At 42.5% G+C, this 20,475-nt stretch overlaps 2 protein-coding genes and 1 pseudogene across 3 annotated transcripts; 1 reads left to right on the top strand and 2 right to left on the bottom strand.

Moving 5' to 3' along the window:
* Positions 1-2,172: 2,172 nt before the first annotated feature.
* LOC146386637 (uncharacterized) lies at positions 2,173-6,821 on the top strand. Its single transcript, XM_084927798.1, has 5 exons — positions 2,173-3,715; positions 4,688-5,071; positions 5,552-5,749; positions 5,878-5,945; positions 6,456-6,821. Exons 1-5 carry the CDS (start codon positions 3,679-3,681, stop codon positions 6,546-6,548), a joined length of 780 nt encoding a protein of 259 aa, XP_084783924.1. The 5' UTR covers positions 2,173-3,678; the 3' UTR covers positions 6,549-6,821.
* A 3,347-nt stretch (positions 6,822-10,168) lies between these two features.
* Positions 10,169-11,725, bottom strand: LOC146386636 (uncharacterized). 2 transcript variants are annotated; one of them, XM_084927795.1, is made up of 4 exons: positions 11,310-11,725; positions 10,950-11,117; positions 10,669-10,824; positions 10,169-10,431 (listed from the first exon to the last, which is right to left on the bottom strand). In XM_084927795.1, exons 2-4 carry the CDS (start codon positions 10,987-10,989, stop codon positions 10,217-10,219), a joined length of 411 nt encoding a protein of 136 aa, XP_084783921.1. In that variant the 5' UTR covers positions 10,990-11,117; positions 11,310-11,725; the 3' UTR covers positions 10,169-10,216. The 2 variants fall into 2 exon arrangements, with proteins under 2 accessions (XP_084783921.1, XP_084783922.1); XM_084927796.1 differs by having other exon boundaries at positions 10,956-11,117.
* On the bottom strand, positions 11,290-15,878 carry LOC146386635 (uncharacterized; annotated as a pseudogene).
* Positions 15,879-20,475: the final 4,597 nt, after the last annotated feature.

Below are 20,475 nucleotides of genomic sequence, written 5' to 3'. Positions count from 1 at the left end.
ATGCTGGATCTCGAAGTCATAGCCCTGAAGGACCTCCAGCCAGCGGGCCACCTGCCCTTCTGGGTGTTTGAAGTTCAGGAGCCAAGTCAGAGATGCATGGTCAGTGCGCAGGAGGAACCGGCAGCCGTGCAGATATGGCTGGAAGTGCCGCACCGCTAGCACTACGGCCAGCAGCTCCCGCCGGGTCACGCAGTAGTTCCTCTCGGCTCGCCCCAAGGCACGACTGAAGTACGCCACCACCCGTTCTCCAGCCTCGTCCTGCTGGGAAAGGACCGCCCCGACCCCTACATTGCTAGCATCAGTGTCCACAATGAAAGGTTGCCGGGCGTCGGGGTAGGCCAGGACTGGGGCTCTGGTGAGGGCCTCCTTCAGCTGTTCAAAAGCCGCAGCACAGGCACCCCCCCAGCCAAACAGCTGTCCCTTGTCAGTCAGGCGGTGGAGGGGGCTGGCCATTGTTGCGAACCCTTTGATGAACCGACAGTAGTAGGAGGCTAGGCCCAGGAAGCTCCGCAGTTCTTGGACGTTCAAGGGAGTCGGCCAGTCCCGGACCGCAGCCACTTTTCCGGGGTCAGTGGCGACACCTCGAGCGCTGATCACATGGCCCAAGAACGTGGTCTCTCTCGCCAACAGGCGGCATTTCGCGGGGTTGAGCCGCAGCCCAGCTCGTCGGATGGCACTCAAGACCTCGCTCAGGTGAGACAGTGCACTGTCGAAGTCGCCACCGTGCACCAACAGGTCATCCAGGTACACAACGCAGCGGCTACGAGGGATATCCACGAGCACCCTCTCCATCAGCCTCTCAAACGTCGCTGGCGCATTGCAGAGCCCAAATGGCATGACCCTGAACTGCCACAGCCCCTGTCCAATGGTGAATGCAGTCTTAGGCCTTGCGTCGGGGGCTAGCTCCACCTGCCAGTAACCGCTGCGTAGGTCGAGGGAGCTGAACCAAGTGGAGCCGGTAACGTAATCTAGGGCCTCGTCGATCCGCGGCAGCGGGTACGAGTCCTTCTTGGTGACTGCATTGAGACGGCGAAAGTCCACGCAGAACCTCGGGCTGCCATCCTTCTTCCCCACCAGAACCACGGGTGCCGCCCATGGGCTATTGGACGGCTCGATCACCCCAGCCGCAGCCATCTCACGGATCTTCTCTTCCGCTACCTGCCGTTTCGAGAGGGGCAGCCGGTGTGGGCGCAGACGGATGGGCTGAGCAGAGCCGGTGTCGATGGTGTGCTGGACCAGACTCGTCTGCCTGCAGTCTTTGTCACTGGCGGCAAAGATGTCCACATTCTCGTCCAGGAGGCACCTCAACCGCTGGCGCTGGTCGACGTTGAGGCCTACGCTGCTGCGCTGCCAAAGGTCATCAACAGCCTCGATGGTCTCGGTCGAAGGAGGTTTGTCAGGCTGAGAGGCTGAGGCTGAGGCGAGTGGAGATGACCCGGAGCCACCGGCATCCGAAATCTGCTGAGCGGCAGCTGCCCGACGCCTGTCTCGTCTGGTCCCCGCTCCCTGCTTTTGGCCGCGCTGGAGAGCAAAAGTCTCTGCGCCAAGAGTGATAGCCAGCTTTGCGGTGTCGACGCAGGCCCCCCAGCGGCTCAGCAGATCCAGGCCAATGATGCACTGGTCTTGAATGTTGGCGAGCCAGAAGTCGTGCACCAGCTCTAGATCCTTCACTCGGATCCGCAACAGTTTCTTCCCCCGCATAACAGTTTTCTCCCCCGTCACTGTCATCAGCTGGGTGTCTGTGGGCAACCAACCCTTCACCAGTGGCCCGGATGTTTCAGGGAGCACGCCAGGTCGTATCAGGGAAATGGTAGACCCCGTGTCCACCAGGGCCTGGCATGGCTGGTCCTCAACACAGCAGCTCAGGTGGAGTCCCTTGAGGTGCCCAACTCGGCCCACCACTGTGCATCGTCCTTGGAGGGGGGCAGGAAGCTGGAGCGGTGGTCCCCTCGCTACACCGCTCCCTCCTCGTTTCCCTGAGGCTGCGTAATTCCGGTCTTCGGGGCTGGTGCTGGGCAGTCACGCGCCACGTGGCCAGGCTCATCGCACCGGTAGCAGCGGTCGGTTGGTCGACGAGGACGCCTCCGGGGCACCGAGGGTTGCAGCTGGGACATCTCGGCGACCTCCCCCTCCCCGTCGCTTTCTGCGGCTCTGATTTGGGGGTAGTTTGGGGGGGGCACCTGCTGGTTAGGTCGCGAGGTGAGCACCGGCTCGGCCCTTTCAGCCTCAAGGAGCGCCTCACGGAGGGTCTGAGGCATGGCCAGGCGGACGTGTTGGCGTAGTCGCTCTGGGAAAAGCATGCAGGCTAAGTTCCTCACGGGCCGCTGCTGGAAACTCCGGGTAGCCACGACGAGCATACAGCAACACGTCTGCTGCAAAGGTGCCCAGGCTCTCCCCTGGTCGACGGCTCCGGTTGGTTAGCTGCTCTCTGCTCTGATCAGTGGAGTGCCGCTGCCCGAATCGCCTCTCGAGTTCCGCGGTGAGGGCCTGGAGCTCATGCTGCTCTGCCGGGGCTAGGTCAAGGAGTATCTGCAGTGCATCTCCCTCTAATGCTAGTGCTAGGTGTGTAGCAGTCTCCTCTTCGCTCCAGCCACTATGTCTGGCGGCTAGCCGCACTTGTGAGAGGTAGGGCTCTAACGGGGTTAGCCCGTTGTATTTCGGTACCTTAACTTGCGTGGTAGGCATAACTGCTCGCGGTTGGGGGCTCGGCGTGTGGGTCGACAGAGGTAGCCCATGAAGCATTGCCCTAGCATCTGTCGCGACGGGCCGCCGCCGCGGTGCGCTCGCACCATCGGGACCCGTCGGGGGACTTACATGGCCGCTCACATCCTCTCTCTTCCATCGCCAGTTTCCCAAGCGGGGAATGTTCTCCTCGACGGCTTGCTCCAGCCTCTGAATGTCTCTCTCCATTACGGCGAGGGTGAGCTATCCCACTTCTGACACCAATGTGGCGAGCTCAGACAAGGAGGAGACGGAGGTATCGTTTGGTCTTGCGTCCCGTGAGCTAGCCAGGGAGCACAGCCGTTTATTCACATTTGCAGAAGAACACTGCCGCTAGCTAACTGCTCGGCGCGGCAACAACAACAACAACACAGGGCGCCCTCTGACCCCGGAAGGACACACCGTCGCAGCGAGAGGGCGTCACCTGTCACTATGGCAACATAAACAAAACATAACTGTACAAACAGAACCCCGAACAGCCCTGACCCACTACAATACACATAAAATATTAATTTATAAAAGAGCATAAATAAAAAAGTTATTCACATCAGAATAACATCATCACACTAAAGACATCAAACTAGAAAAAACTTGTTAAAAACTATTTTTATGTAAGCTACTTCTGATTTTTAATTTAATCGGCTATTAACTGAGAGACAAAACATTTCAAGATGGATTTTATCATACATTTACAGGTTTGGTCACCATAAATACTTTTTAACTATCGACAACAATAAAACAACAAAGATGTGAAACTTAAAGGTTTGTTATACATCAATTTGCTTACATGAAAGACTGGCTGCATGTTTTTCTTTGTTGTTCTTGCAGGTTTCAAAACTACATGCCCTGGGCTACCAGCCAATTCTGTTTCTTGGACAGTTTGACCGTAAGGGCCGTATAGTAGGGGACGTGATCACTCAGATCGAACCAGCGGAAGGTGCTGCACGTGACATCCTCATGAAGATGAGGAAGCTTTATGAACACCTTCTGAGAAGTAAGATATGCTTTGTCCATTATCTGTAACCAGGTGTCCTTATCAGGTAGCCTATCCTAGCTGTCTTTGGGTGATACTCATGGTACACCCTAGATAAGAAGGCAGATCATCACGGGGTACATAGAGACAAACAAGATGGTGAGGATGAGGATAGTTAACAGTCACCAGCTATTCTATTCTACTCTACTCTATTCTGTTCTATTCTATTCTATTATTCAGCCAAGGTTCAGACCAGTAACCTTCTTGCTGTGAGGTGACAGCTGCCCTACATGTCCTGTTGCTAACATGAAAATAGTGTTATATATGCCTTATTACCTCCCCATGTGGCGTTCACATCACCAAAGCTAGCCATACTGAACCTCTGGTGTTACCCACCTGAACAATTTTGTATGTGTGTGTGTGTATAGTATGGTCTTTCACACTCATGTATATACAAATGTAATTTTAAAAATCTTCACGAAAACCAGACCTGATAATTCTCTTCGAGACTTTCTAGTATAACAAATGTTATAATGTTACCAATATGAACACCAAGATTCTTAAATAACTTATATACTTCTTAAGAGGTTACCTGATTACCTCCCTGAGGTAGTTAGCATCACCATTGTACAAAACTCCTAAGTCACAGTACTAGCTTGAAGTGTCAAATGTTATGCACTACAAAGTCAGGAAAGTAGTGTCATCAGAGGAAAAAAGTCATTAGCTATCTGGATTTATAGTCACACTCATTAATTTATTAATGTACAATGTAGAAAAGCACTACAGATGTCACACTACCCTAGAGGGCACTTGTACTGAATGATTTGGGTCAGTGAGTGTGTGAGATGACTTATTTGACGCCAATATTTACAAGTTGTAACTTTAGTAAAAACTTAACTGAAAACATGCAAATCACTACTTATTATGTGTTTATGTGTACTGTACATTTTTTCAACCCATTTTAATGAATATTTAATATTTAAAATTTTGCAGAATTACAAGCTTCACCTCCTGCTAAAAGTTCTACACCAGCAGCTGGACCATCCTCTGCTGACAGTGTCGATGCTGGACCAGTCCCAGACCCAGAGGCTCTAAACGAGGAATTTATTCTTCATTTAGAGCCTGTACCAACATCTTCCCTCTGTCAGCCTCCTGCATCCTCCTCTTCATTTCTGCTTCCTCCTGCATCCTCCTCTCCATCTCTGCTTCCTCCTGCATCCTCCTCTTCATCTCTGCTTCCTCCTGCATCCTCCTCTCCATCTCTGCTTCCTCCTGCATCCTCCTCTTCATCTCTGCTTCCTCCTGCATCCTCCTCTCCATCTCTGCTTCCTCCTGCATCCTCCTCTTCATCTCTGCTTTCTCCTGCATCCTCCTCTCCATCTCTGCTTCCTCCTGCATCCTCCTCTTCATCTCTGCTTCCTCCTGCATCCTCCTCTCCATCTCTGCTTCCTCCTGCATCCTCCTCTCCATCTCTGCTTCCTCCTGCATCCTCCTCTCCATCTCTGCTTCCTCCTGCATCCTCCTCTTCATCTCTGCTTCCTCCTGCATCCTCCTCTTCGTCTGTGCTTCCTCCTGCATCCTCCTCTTCATCTCTGCTTCCTCCTGCATCTTCCTCTCTGTCTCTGCTTCCTCCTGCATCCTCCTCTCCATCTCTGCTTCCTCCTGCATCCTCCTCTCCATCTCTGCTTCCTCCTGCATCCTCCTCTTCATCTCTGCTTCCTCCTGCTTCTTCCTCTCTGTCTCTGCTTCCTCTTGCATCCTCCTCTTCATCTCTGCTTCCTCCTGCATCCTCCTCTTCATCTCTGCTTCCTCCTGCATCTTCCTCTCTGTCTCTGCTTCCTCCTGCAGCCTCCTCTTCATCTCTGCTTCCTCCTGCATCCTCCTCTCCATCTCTGCTTCCTCCTGCATCCTCCTCTTCATCTCTGCTTCCTCCTGCATCCTCCTCTTCATCTCTGCTTTCTCCTGCATCCTCCTCTCCATCTCCACATCCTGCATCTCCCTCAATTTCTACGGTGTACACCTCGGATGTCCCAAACAAAAAAAGGACAAGGAAAGGTTAGACGTTATGGTATTGTAAATGTACGAAACACATGACAGGTTCGTTAAGTTTGTTAAGATTTCTTTTTCTTAATTTTTGCATTTTCTCCAGACCTCATGTAAATATTTCATTTGTTATTTTTCAGAATGCCGAAAACACCGCACACAGAAGATTTTCAAATATGAAGAGATAGTAGACAGGAGAGTTGTAAATGTAAGTAATTTAGCCTGGTGCTGTGCAGATTTGTTTGCATCTTTGGACTTCCCGGATTTGAACTGTGCCTGACTGACTATCCATAAGCTTTTGTATTTGATGAATCTACACTAATTCAGCCACTGAGTCAGGATTTCACTCCAAATAGGGCATTAAATAAGAACATACCACCTGATACGACCTGGTCGTGCTGCCTTCCTGATGTTTACGTTCTTTAAAGTCCTCCTGACATCATGCTCAGAAGGAGTGATTGATGTGGAGGTGCTCCTTCCCATTCAGTAACATCTGCTTCAGTTAGTTTTGCTTGTGAGCCACAATGTAAGCAGTGTTGCTTTGCTGACATGTGCTCGATGCTGGCAGTACAAGCATTGTAGTGGTTCTTATGTTTTTGTAAACTAATTGTATAATATATTGAGCCATTCAATAGTACACAAATGTTTATAAGCTCCTTTTTGTATGCAACTTGCATGTCTTTCTGAATTAATTGTTTGTTTATATCATGTTTTTCAGGAAAAAGAAGAAGTTAAAGTCAAGTGGAAGCCCTGCTCAACATGGTATGTAGTAACAACTTTGTTGGACGGGAACAGACATTCATATTGTTGATAAATAGTTATCACCTCAATTTGAATTCATGTATTTGGACTAAAGTAAATTGGGAGCTTTTAGCTATCGAGCTCCTCTTCTGTGAGGAGCTTGATAGCTGTCCACCTCCAAAGTCCATTATGAGTTTTGGAGGTGGACATGGTCAACACTTTTAAGAGTAGGCATAAGACTTTACTTCTTTATAGAACTTATAGTTAGGGCTGGTTCAGCTCAGCCCTTAGTTATCCTGTAACAGGACCAGACTGCTGGGGGTTAGTGTCCCCCCCCCCCCCCCCCCCCTCTCTCTGTCTGTCTCTTTCAGGGTTATGCAGGCTCAGTATTGGTTGAAGATGCAGTCACGTCTCCTTTTACTGAAAACTCTCCCCCTCTCCCTCACCACCATCTGTAAACATACATGTCTCAGTAATGCAGTTCATGCATGTTACTAACTAAACTTCTTCCCTGGAGTTTCTGTGCTCTCTCATCCAGCAGGTTCCGATGGATCGTGGCTGCTGCTGTGGTCCTGCTTGACATCTACTACATGTATTATTACTCTCTGACTTGATTTGATTAATTTATATTACAATGAAGGTGTATAAAGCATGACATGAATGTAGAAGATATTTCATCCTAAAAAATTGTCATATGTCACAACCTAAATTGTCCTATTTTGTGTGTGGTTGTCGTTGTTGTTTGTTATGTTTTTCTCCTGACAGTGGCAAAGTGTGGGATGACACATGGGAACCTGCGCAGTTTTACACACAGTAAACCAGGCACCACAGGTCGCAGAGATCGCACTGTTCACAGTTTGTAGTTCAGCATAAAAGTTCAAAATAAAATATTTACTATACATTTCAACCAGTGTCAGTCTGTTTCACTCTCTAATTGTGGCTTAAGTACCTAACACATTCATGAATCTGATCGATCAATAATATCTTCCCTGCACTCGATATCTCATAGTTTTACATATCAGCCAACATTATTGTCTACATCCTCATAAATATAGAAGTGACTTGCTTATTATAACATATTACAAGTTAAAGTAATACTGCACTGCACGTATAGTAAGTAACACCTACTGTGTATGGGAGCCTAAAGCAAAGTTAACTGCACCAGTACCAGCTTCAGAACATATTGTATATTATATGTTTCTACCTTTTTGTAATATGTCATGTTTAGATGCAGTGACAATTGCACATTTGGAGTTGTGGTCATATGTGGTTTATATATATATATATATATATATATATATATATATATATATATATATATATATATATATATATATATATATATATATGTATATATATATATATATATATATATATATATATATATACATACAGGGTATTAGAAAAAAATTGACATTTTTTGCTATTTTTCTTGTTTGTTTGCACATTAATATTGTGTACATATTACATATGTAACATTATTGTTAATATTATTATTAGATATCAAAGATACAATTTGATTAAGGGTTTTCCTGTCATAATTTCAATACAAATGCAATTACACACGTAAACAATAGGATCAAAATAAACTTTTAAAAAGTCTGTTGATCAAATGCTGATTTTCAAACCATTCTAGAGGAAAACACAGATAAAATAATCTGAACAGTAACAGTGATCTTGGATGATGATGGAGGCTTCAATGGATTATTCTGTTTCAATCAATAGGTTCGTATCTATGACAATAATTTGATAAGTTTAACAGGTTGGTTTAGGCCTGGCAATACTGGAAATATTCACAAACTTTTGTTTTTGAAGAATGTTTATCTTTTTTGGGATGAAGCTATCTGGCAAAATGACACAGCCCTTTAACCTCATCTGTATGTCTATCATGTGGCTATGATACTGGATTTTGGTTTGATGCATATGCAGGTTACAGCTGGGGAATGGCAGTATGTTGTGGATTGATTTGGCATGTTCAACCACTGTTACACCAAACTCTCTCACTTATAACATGATAAAGGCCTCTTACTCAGTGTCATGGATTTTCTGTAGTTTTGGGTACACAGGGCCAAAGTCTGAGGCAATAAGTCAGATCAAAGAAGGCAATGATTCTAAAATGGGAGTTTACTTATGTCATTATATATATCCAGGAATATGTGCCTGAGGATAGTTGTCATGAATTCAATATTAAATCAAAGTATTCCTTAATTACCACAGCTGACACGAGTTCTCCATAGTTGCCTGCTGTCTCAGGATCTGTCTCCAAAAAGGACCAGGGAGCGCTAACATGTTATGTTCTAAACTGATGAAGAAAATGCACATTAAACATAATACAAACTTACTGAGTGAATTAATGTCAAGAGGATTCCTTTAGCTCCTATTGGGTTGGTTCCTTGATCAATGCAATACAGAATCATTAATCTGGTTTTATGTAATGTCCTCAAAACATGTCAAAATGAGGCTCACTAGTCTGTGTGGCCTCCACATGCCTGTATGACCTCCCTACAACACCTGGGCATGCTCCTGATGAAGTGGCAGATGCTCTCCTGATGGATCTCCTCCCAGACTCCAGGACTAAAGCATCTGCCCACTCCTGGACATTTTGTGGTGCAGTTGGTGGATGGAGCGAGACATGATGTCCCAGATGTCCTCAATTGGATTCAGGTCTGGGGAATGGGCGGGCCAGTCCACAGCATCAATGCCTTCGTCTTGCAGGAACTGCTGACACACTCCAGCCACATGAGGTCTAGGATTGTCGTGCATTAGGAGGAACCCGGGGCCAACCGCACCAGCATATGGTCTCACAAGGGGTCTGAGGATCTCATCTCAGTACCTAATGGCAGTCAGGCTACCTCTGCCGAACACATGGAGGGCTGTGCAGCTCCCCAAAGAAATGCCACCCCACACCAAAACTGACCCACTGCCAAACTCATGCTGGAGGATGTTGCAGGCAGCAGAAGGTTCTCCACGGCGTCTCCAGACTCTGTCACAAGTGCTCAGTGTGAACCTGCTTTCATCTGTGAGGAGCACAGGGCGCCAGTGGCAAAGTTGCCAATCTTTGTGTTCTCTGGCAAATGCCAAACATCCGGCATGGTGTTGGGCTGTAAGCACAACCCCCACCTGTGGACGTCGGGCCCTCATACCACCCTCATGGAGTCCGTTTCTGACCGTTTGAGCAGACGTGCACATTTGTGGCCTGCTGGAGGTCATTTTGCACAGCTCTGGCCTTTCTTTCCTACCCCACAGTACCTTCCCTTACCATTCGTTTCCTACTCTTTTACTTCTTCTTTGATGACGGTTGCCTTTCTAGATAAGCAATTTCATTTGCTCTGGGGCGAGTCACTGGCTCGGGTGCATTCTGGGACTGTCAGTTCACCAGTGTGCTGGCATGCTTCTTAACAAACACACCACTACAGCAAACATCTCAATTGTACTTGTTGATTTCTTCGACAAAACACTGAACAAAAAATTTACTTGTGAGTGTGCTGCCTGGTGCTTTTAAATTTTGTGATAATTTGAGCAGCCCAGAAAGCATCCCATAAATTAAATTATGTTATCGTATCTGAACATGTACACTAGTCATTAAATTAGATGGGAAAGAATGATTCAGGGTAAACAACTGCACCAAGGAAATTCCATTTTTCTTCTCAAAATGTAAAATGTCTGTTGAAAAATCACATTAAACAGAGATGTGATTAACTTTTTATTTTACCAAACATAACATCAATGATGACACAATCAGTCTTCATCAGAAGTGCTCAAATCACTCTCAGTGGCATCGTCTGGAATGTCCTCCTCCTCCTCCGAGTCCATTTCCAGGAGTGGTTGGTGGCTGAGGATTCTCTTGTACACGTCCTTTACTTTGAGCATTTCAGCTTTCAGTTCACTTTGTTTTTTTAAAACCAGGCTACAGAGTCCCTTCTGTGCATCCTCCGACATGCCAACAAAGGAGGCTGTAAAAAGAACAAAACAAATAAATATGAGTAAAGTAAAAAAAAAAAAAACAAACAAAAAAAACTCACCTCATAAACACAAGGAATTAGGATCCTGTAATTAAACATTTTTTTTAAAGGGAGAAGGCAGTGTTAGCTAGCAATCTAGATATAGGTAAAAGATCCAGTAAGACTTTAGCATCTGCTCTTATTTTCAATCGATTCATCAAAAAATTAATAAATAAATAAAGTGCTTACAGTCTGAGGAGATTGTCCCCAACACCACAGATCGCATTCGCAACACTGTCCAGTGAAGCCGCATCTCTCTGCAAAGGATCATCTCCTCCTCTCTCAGGCGCCTCACAGCCATCACCTTCTCAAAGACCTTTCTCTTTGTCCGGAGGTCAGCAGCAGCTACAGTTTAACAACATCAGATGGGAAAACATAGTAGCATATTATGATTCAAGAACAAAACATTCAACTACTGCTCAGATACTGGGAGTTTGTTTAAAAAGGATATTTATAAATCAAGAGCTTACGTTCACTTGTGCTCTGCCAGGGCCAAATGTCGGTCAGCATGAGGGCATCACTGGATACGATTTGCTTTGTTGGTTCAGCGAGCTTGTTGTAGTCGTCAACAGCAGCCACCAAGCGTTTCTTCTCAACTAAGATGACCTTGCGAATTCTGTGTCGCCTCTTGTTGCTATCTGTAAATAATCATAAAAAATTCACACCTTCGCATAATGTATATAGTTACATTTTAATCTACACTCATCAATTTGTTTGCTAGAACAAATCACATCCAGCTCAAACAAACCTGGATCTGATTTTATTCTGTTTACAAAGTAGCTGTACAAGCTAAGTATCAAACGGTCCATTTCAAAGAAACTGGGACGTACCATTTTGTCTGTAAAGACTTTGTGTTCGCACTCTGATGATGACGACAAGCTCCTCTATTCGTGCCTGCAACGCTCCAAGGCTGCCATCAGTTTGATCACTTTCTAAGTGAGAGGAATATTAATCAGAATACAGGATGAGTAACAGTCACCAAACTACAGTGGACTCTGTAATCACTGACTTGATGACATTCATTATAAGACATCTGGAGCCTTCATGTGCTGCATTATCATTAGATAACAAGTATGTTGGTGTTCAGGTTTATAAAACCAACTAGTACGACATCATTTCAACCCAGGTTCTATCCAATTTGATGAAACGCAACAACTCTGCCATAAATTCTGCTTTTACAAGGCTTCTTTTTCATTGTTTGTTGACACTGTCAGAAAGATCTTAATTCTACCTTAAGTTCTTTAATGAGGCCATGGTGGGTACTATTGTTATACACGAGTGCATTATATTGAGACTCACCTTCAGCCCATTTCTACACATCGGCCACCCATTGCTGCAGTGTGTCGTCATCCACACCCAGCTCATTTTTGGTCGCATTCAGGCTCTCCACTTGTTCTCTAAGGATCCTTATGATCTAAGAATACATTAATAAATGTCATTCATATTGACATTAAAAGAGTACTGGTGTTTTCCCCCATTACCACACACATTAAAATGGTTTTTGGGAAAAAAAAAAAAAAAAATCACCTTTAGATATCTCTGGCTCATAGTGCGGCCCAGTTGTTCCACTTTCCTTTTGTTCCAGCCCAAAGCCAGGAGGGTCAGCATGTCTGTTCGCCCTGCATTTCAGTTAGTATACAAATAAGAATTAATGAGCAGGAGACTGAGTGGAATCTCAGACACGGACACATACCTGCTTTAGACATGTACTTCGTTGTGATGGCCGCCCTAGACAGGAAACTGTTTACTTGTTCCACCTCTTCTCCAACTGTTGAACCGGCCCCATCCTGAAACGCACCTCCCCATTTGATCTATAGAAAGGAGGTCACAATACATGACTGCTGAATTCATTCAACCTTATAACAAAATGTCTCAAACTAATCCAAAACTACAAGCTGCAGTATACCTCGCATTTCCAAGTGTGAGCCTTTGCATGCATGACGGAGAGAAAAGGAAGCATTGACAAGAGGTTCCTCAGTTCAGGGCACTGCTGAGCCACCTTGGTTAAATAGGGGAAATATTTACAGGCCACATTGAAGCAAAGGAACGTAATATGTCCTGGGACGCTAGCTGCCAACTTCCTCTGGAGAAAAAGAGGGTAAGCAAAGATCTCCCCTCGAAACATGTTCAATGCAGCTAAGAGGACTCCGTGGCGACAAACAGCTATTTCCATGCCCTCTTCATCCAACTTCCCAGTGGATTTTTTGGACGACTCCTTTGCTGCAGTCCAAGATGAAGATCCGCACAACCCTTTCCCTGGGACCTATACACTCAAAGATTTTAACATAAAAGACATGGCATGATTAAGCCCTATCAGGGACAAACTTTTTAAAACAAATGCATAACAATTAGCTGAATTAGCCTTAAGTCACACGAGACCTCATATCTCCCCAGGACAGCACTGATAACACAAAATAAAAATCATGTTGTTGTTTTTTTTTAAATACACATGGTGACAAAATTAAGTACACATTAAGATCAAGTAAAGTAAATAGTATTACGACAACACCAAGAGAAAAATAAAATAAATATCCACCCATATATCCATATATGTATACACACACACACACACACACACACACACGTATGTGTATATGGTTATGGCATTAACGTCATTTTAACAAGATTAACGCTAACAGCACTAATATATATGTGTATCTTACATGATTTGTGTGTCTCTGGATGTATTTCACAAACTCAGCAACTTCCTCATCTTTTTCAATGAAGACACCTTCAAAGTTCCCCTGCTCTGAAGTGCTGAACGAACACAGTGACAGTTGTTTGAAAAGAAACATTAAAATACATTTTTCTACAAATCCATATTTGACTTATGTACACAATGCATAACGTACCTTGCGTTAGACTGAAAGTGATAAAGCTTGCGGTTTCCATCAACTGAGACGGCAAGCATGTCTGGAGTGCAGGCAGGGCAGCTAAAGCATGGCTCCTTGCACATCCTGTCCACCTCAAACTTTACAGCACTCCACTCCAAGAAACTTTTACTGAAGGCATCAGCTGATATTCGGCCAGTCTTTTACATAGAGGACATACAACAGAATATTCAAGGACAGTCATCATAAACATTGATTTGCACAATTTCCTTAAACTTGGCAAATTTAGAAACTCACCCTTCCAAAATGGGCTGTTCGTTCATCCAGCATTTTGACAAATGCCTTAAGTGACATCCCTGTTGCAGCCTTCTTAATGTCATAGAAAGACTGAAAGACATCCATTGAAAACAGGGTGCAGAAATTTAAGGTGCCAGGCTAATATCCACTACCCAGGATGTCCTTAACTGAGGGGGACCACATTAGGCCACAGCTGGTGCAGCTCACCACTGGCAGTGCAAGGTTATAACGGCCTTTAGAAAGGATAAGGATAAATTCAGTCATGGCTCAAAACATTCATTTTTTTCATGTTGTTTTCAAATCGGTCTGGTAAATCCAAATGACCTTTGACAGGTGCCCACATATACTGCGGGCCGAGGGTAATTCAAACCAAGATAGCAATGCACAATTTGCAATAAAACCTCCAAACACATCTATTGTGTATGTAGTGTGTGACAAAAGGGCAACTTACCATTTATGGTTACAAGAGCCACAATTGCGCCGGGTGAAACCTCAACGTTACCTGCTGGGCAGTCACACACATGGTCTGGCCTTTGCACAGGCAACAGCCGAACTAACATTAAAACACACAATATATATAAAAAGAATTAGAAATTAACTGATACACAATAAATATACAATAACAGCACCCACTCATACTCGTACATAGCAAGAAATGCATAAGACTTAAAAACCGTACCTATTGGCTTGTGAAACTCTGATGAAGGCTGCAAAAACCCTCCTGTTACTGCCTCTCTGTTGTGCAGGACAAAGCGTGTGTGAACTGCAATATCACAGTCAGCACAAAGGAATGGAAGAGGCGGGCAGTCCAGACACCTCACAACTACTTGTTTGCCACACTGACACACACGGTGTGACTGTGGATCCAGAGTAGCTAACATATTGTCTATAAGACAAGGCCTGGCCTCTTTCCACTTTTGCGAGGACACCATATTTCTGATCGCCCAGTGAGTAGCAGCTGACTCAGACGACATCTCACAAGCCATGGCTGCGTCCTCTTCTCCATCCTCCAACAACTGAAGGAGCTCCTGACGAAGCACCTCAGTTCCATACACTAACAGAAAAAAAATAAAGAAAGGAAGAAACTCTTCCACAAAGTGAAAAACACTCTAGGCAGTATGTTTCTTAGGACTGCACAAAAGCCCTGCATAACTCAACTATAACAACAAATATAAAAGTAAACAGAAATCACAATATATACAAGAAGGTAAAGTACCTTTTGTTGGGTTGACACTGGCAACATAACTAGGTTCTTCACGTGGACATTGATGCTGATCTCTGGACACTGGGGGGGGGAAAAAGAGATTGAAGAATATTTACTTACTGAAATTCTTTGGTGAAAACAAGTTGCGAGATAAAATCAATGGTTGTGTGAACACTGACCACGTGGCATGCAACTAGTACTTCGACTGGTTGATGGTCTTTGAGGAATAAAATCTCCCTGTCTGTCACGTGTTTTCCAGCGCACTGGTCTTGGCTGAGGTTCACTCTGTGCATCATTCTACGCAATTAACAAGGAAAAATGGGAACACCTAAAATACAGTCCATGATTAAAGCAAAGATTATCAAACATCTTAAGTTAACCAACTTAATTTGACATAAACTTATATATACACATATATAAAAATTTATAAAAAAATAATAATTTCAAATAATATAACGTTTACTCCGTACAAAATATTAGACAAGCGTGTTCCCTCTTTAACAACTGTTTCCACTAAAAATGTTACCTGCATATCTTGAAGGAGTTCGTCAGCAGCCTGAAGCTCTTCCTCCAGCTCGGGATCCTCTGAATCACTCATTTTCAAGCTAAAGAGGAAAGAGATTTTTGCAGAACTCAGTGACATAAACACATAACTAACGCAATTCAAATGATTTTCAGTCTTGGCGCTCGAGTTAATGTTAGCAATTAACGTTAGCATCATCAGTTTGTAAAGAGCTAGCAGAACTCTTAGCGCAAAAACTGCTTTACGCACCATGTGAGGGTATTTTGCAACAAACAAGTCCTTTAACGTTTGTAATACATTTAATCCATCATCATTGGATTAAATGGCTAATGCTGCAGTAGCCACGTGTAGTCATTACCTAGCAAGCATGCTGACGGTAGCTGTAGCCATTTTTAAATGCATTACACCGTTTGGAGATCAGTCACCTCTGTTTGTTTGAAACTTTTATGAAAAACAAACTTTGAAACACACATTAAGGTATTACTTTAAATATATATATTTTTTTACATACCTGCATTAGAATCAATCAGTTCCGCCTCATTTTATTTTTTTATTTTTTATTTTTTTAAACTTTATTTAACAAACAATGAGTATACAACATACGAACAGATGAAGTATACAAAACAACAGAACATGAACACAAAAAGCCAAGGGTAAAAGAAAAAGGTAACAATTATAAGAATACACGCAAAAATTCACATACATATATTGTTTTGAGAGCCTTTTTGTTGGTGGAGTCTGATATTGATTGTATGTACATTTCCACATCCTTAAAATAATGACAGAAATATGGTGTTTTGTTAGTGAACTTACATTTATGGATAAAAAATTTAGCTAAAAGTATTAACAAATTTATCATAAAAAAAACATTTATCATACTTCTTGGGGAACTTAAAGAAACAGAATAAAACATTTTCCCATCGTAAAGAAAACTCCCTTAAAATATGGACAATAACAAACCTGCTAAATTCCTTCCAGAATCTCTGTGTAAAAGAACAGTACCAAAAAAGATGTGTCACAGTTTCTGGATGATCCCCACAGAAAGTACAATTAGTATTTATGTCCCTTTTAAATTTTACCATGTAGTGACTGGCTGGATAACATTTATGTAGAATTTTAAACGAGACTTCTTTCACCTTATTTACAATCAAATATTTATGGGGGACCATCCAGACTGTCTTCCACTTGATATCTGGAACAAATCGGTTCCAATAAGATATTATATATGGGAGAGAGACGATATCTTCTTGGAATAAACTACGTATTCTCTTATTGCTGTTACCAAGTTCCTGTGAAAAGCAGATTTTTCCTATTGGTGACTCAGCTGGATCAGGGAGAGTGACTGAGGTAGATATTGAGCTGTCAGTGTTTTTATATAACATTAAAGTCCCTGAGGGTATGGCACCAAGCACCATTGAGAATTCCTGAACACTGATTGGAAAATTATATAGTGCAATAAAGTCGTCGTAAGTAAGTAGTTGTCCCTCTTTACTAACCAGCTGAGCCACCAATAGGATTCCATTTTGGATCCAAGCTTCCAGGAAAAGGGATTTATTTTTATATAAAATATCTCTGTTGTTCCAGATAAGGTATTTGTGAGGTGAGAAGTTGTGTTTAGAAATGAGGGTCCACGCTAAGAGGACCTGCTTATGGAAGGATGAAAGCTTTACAGGGAGTTTCTCAACATTGTAATTACAATTTAAAATAAAATTAAAGCCACCAAAACGAGAGAAAATATAATATGGTATAAAGTTCCAGATAGAGGTAGGGTTTTTAAGAAAATGTTTAGCCCAATTAATTTTGAAAGTGTTATTTAAAGTAGAAAAGTCTAGGATGTTAAGCCCACCTGATTCGTACTTATTCATCACAACAGTTTTTCTAATATAATGCGTACGGTTTTTCCATATAAAATTAAAGAGCATACGGTCAATATCTTTACTAATTTTCTTATCCAGATGTAAGGAGAGAGCAGCATATGTTAATCGGGATATCCCTTCAGCTTTAGTAATTAACACTCTACCTTTCAAAGACAAGTCCCTTTGCAGCCACTGGTTGAACTTTTTTAGGGTTTTCTGTATAATTGGAGTGAAGTTTGAAGAGCATCTTGATTTTTGGTCTTTGGATATTAACAGTCCCAAGTATGTGACTTCTTGTTTAACAGAGATATTACAGATAGTATTTGCAGGGCAGTCTTTAATTGCTAGTAACTCACACTTTTTTAGATTTAGGCATAAACCAGAGGCCTCAGAGAAATCACTAATCACAGTAAGGGCTGGTGGGATTTGGTTTGCATTCTTCAAGAAGAGTGTGGTGTCATCGGCTAACTGGCTGATGACGAGCTCCTTATCAGCTACGGTGATTCCTTGTACAACACTGTTTGAAATATTAGTTGCAAGAATTTGTGTACAAAGTAAAAATAAATATGGTGAAATAGGACATCCTTGGCGAATACCACGTTTCAGGTCAAATCTCGGGGTGGAGCCGTTAATCATTTTAATAGAACTATTGCCATTTGTGTATAAGGTTTTGACAGCTTTACAGAAAAACTTGCCAAAGCCAAATTTTTCCAAACAGTGGAAAATAAATTGATGTTCAATTGTATCAAAAGCCTTATAAAAATCCAGGAAGAGAATGAAGCTATTGTCAGGTACCAGATCAGAGTAATCAAGTAAATCCAAAACCAGTCTAATGTTATTAGAAATGTGTCTGTTTCTCATAAAGCCTGATTGTGTCTCATCAATAATTGTTTCCAAGACCTCTTTAATTCTGTTAGCAAGTATTAAAGCCATAACCTTATAGTCATTATTGAGCAGGGAGATGGGTCTCCAATTATCAATAAAGAGTAAGTCTTTGTTTGGTTTTGGAATAAGTGTTATGAGACCTTGAGTAAGAGAAGGAGGGAGGGTGTTATTCTCTATACTTTCTGTAAAAACCTGCAGTAAAAACGGAGCCAGGAGATTAGAAAATGATTTATAAAACTCTGCAGTCAAACCATCTGTGCCGGGAGATTTATTGGCCTTAAGTGCAGAAATGGAATTACAAACTTCCTCCACAGTCAGAGGACTGTCACAATAACTTCTATCTTCCACAACAATAGTTTTTAGGTTTTTAATATTATTGAAAAATCCTGTTGAGACAGCCTCATTATATTTTGAGTTGTATAGTTTAGTATAGAATTCGGCACAGAAATGTGAAATTTCTCCAGGATTGTCAGAGACAATGCCATTAATATTTAGTTGATGAATAGAGTTTGTTTTTGATCTGTATTTTTCAAGTCTGAAAAAGTAAGCAGAATTTTGTTCGCCCTCCTCCAGCCACCTCTTCCTGGATCTTATGAAAGCACCCTCAGCCTTGCGTCGATATAAACCGTCCAGTTTATTTTGAAGTTCTAGTAAACTCAATTTATCTTCCTCTGAGATTTCTTCTGGGGACTTCTGGTAATAAGAGGCAATTCTGCTTATTACTTCTTGTTCTTCAGCTTTCCTTAATTTAGCAATTTGACTCCCGTATCTTCTCAAGAATTTGCATGCTTCAAATTTAAAAAGTTCCCAATTGGTACAAAAGGACTTCTCTCTGTTAGCTTTGTTCCAATAATAAACAATTAATTTATTAATCTGCATGTTAACCATTTTATCTTTTAGTAAAGAATTATTTAACTTCCAATAGGAGAATTTATGAGGTATGTTATCCAGTGAAAACATTTGGACGTTGATGTAAATTGCTCTATGATCAGTGAGGGGGGTGGCAAGTATATTAACGGTAATATTATCTTTATCAATAGAGTCAGAAACAAGCCAAAAGTCAATACGTGATTGCCTGGATCCTGTCTTATTGCTCCAAGTAAAGAGTCTATCATCTGGAAATTTTTCTCTCCAAATATCCACAAGATTAGATTTTCCCATAAAATTTTTTAAGTTTGCACTGTATGAAGACTGCTGCCCTGGAGGCCACCTATCAACCATATTGTCTAAAGCAATGTTAAAGTCTCCACCAATTAAGAGGACTGAATTTGGGTATTTGGAGAGCCAGAAATTAATTCTTTCTTCTAAGGAGTCAAGTAATTTATCATTTTCAGTTTTATTATTGTAACCATATATATTTACTGCAATGAAAGTACTGTTATTGTGTCTGATTATTGAGCAGAGGTAGTGTCCTAAGGTGTCACAGTCAGAGTGTAACACATCTCCAGAAAAATAATTTTTAAGCGTGGCAACTCCAGCAGAACGCTCAGAGCCATGGGACAACCAGACTTCATTACCCCATTGTGATTTCCAAAAATTTGTATCAGCAGGTGTGGAATGACTCTCTTGGAAAAAGCAAAAATCTGTTTTAAATTGTTTGGCAAATAAAAACAAAGCTTTGCGTTTACATGTTTGTCTTAAACCCCTGGTATTAAGAGAAACAAATGAAAAAGACAAAGTTATTAGAAAAAAGAAAGAGAAAAAGTAAGTTCTAAACTTCTACAGCTAAGAATAGATCTATAGGATAAGGGGACCGGGTGCTGCACAATTTAGGTAGTAGAACAGTAAAAACCCTGAGTGACTAAGCTTGTAAAAATACAGTATTTAACTATCTACTATGGTTTAAATATAGCTTTTTATAGATAAACACACTCTTCAACACAAAATAAAACTTTAACCTGAGGGGTTCCGCCTCATTTTCTTATTCTTATAAATGGGTCTCTCCGTTCTCCCATCATCCTTTGCTTACACAGGTTGCGTCTGATTGGTTGGAGCCGAGCACATCCAAAACTAACAGGAGTGGTCAATGAATCTATAAATGTGTTTTACGTGTGAAATGAAAATAATAAACCTAACAAAGGATTATGTACGTTAAATCTGCGCACTTTCAGATCGTGAATCAGTTTGGAAAACACTGTGTGATGGCCACAACATGAAGCGATTTTATTGTTGAATTATCAGTGATACTTTCATGTGTTTTTGTTGAGAAATGTTACGATGTCATTAAAAGAAAGCATTAAATTAGGGAGAAAAACCCGTTCGCGGAGAGGGTCCCCGGTTCTCCAGTTAGATTGTGCTTCACAGTGTCATGTTTCGCCGTGACGGGGTTATTATTGGAGTAAATGGATGGCTGGAGCCTCTGCTCGAAGCGTCTCTGATCGCCGCGAGCGGGTTCATATT

The sequence above is a fragment of the Perissodus microlepis genome, chromosome 5 (genome assembly GCF_051167445.1).
Source record: "Perissodus microlepis isolate ML-2025 ecotype Zambia chromosome 5, ASM5116744v1, whole genome shotgun sequence".
Classification (NCBI taxonomy): Eukaryota; Metazoa; Chordata; class Actinopteri; order Cichliformes; family Cichlidae; genus Perissodus; species Perissodus microlepis.
The sequence above is the reverse complement of the archived record's forward strand: the minus strand, read 5'-3'. Positions and strand labels throughout refer to the sequence as shown.

Bases quoted from the DNA above. Each gene is read 5' to 3' on its own strand.
- LOC146386637 (XM_084927798.1), top strand. From the start codon at position 3,679: ATGAAGATGAGGAAGCTTTATGAACACCTTCTGAGAA. The intron at 5,750-5,877 runs GTTAGACGTTAT...GTTATTTTTCAG, and splicing joins CAAAAAAAGGACAAGGAAAG to AATGCCGAAAACACCGCACA. The intron at 5,946-6,455 runs GTAAGTAATTTA...CATGTTTTTCAG, and splicing joins TAGACAGGAGAGTTGTAAAT to GAAAAAGAAGAAGTTAAAGT.
- LOC146386636 (XM_084927795.1), bottom strand. From the start codon at position 10,989: ATGCTGACCGACATTTGGCCCTGGCAGAGCACAAGTGAAC. The intron at 10,825-10,949 runs GTAAGCTCTTGA...GTTAAACTGTAG, and splicing joins CTGGCAGAGCACAAGTGAAC to CTGCTGCTGACCTCCGGACA. The intron at 10,432-10,668 runs GTAAGCACTTTA...TTCTTTTTACAG, and splicing joins GGGGACAATCTCCTCAGACT to CCTCCTTTGTTGGCATGTCG.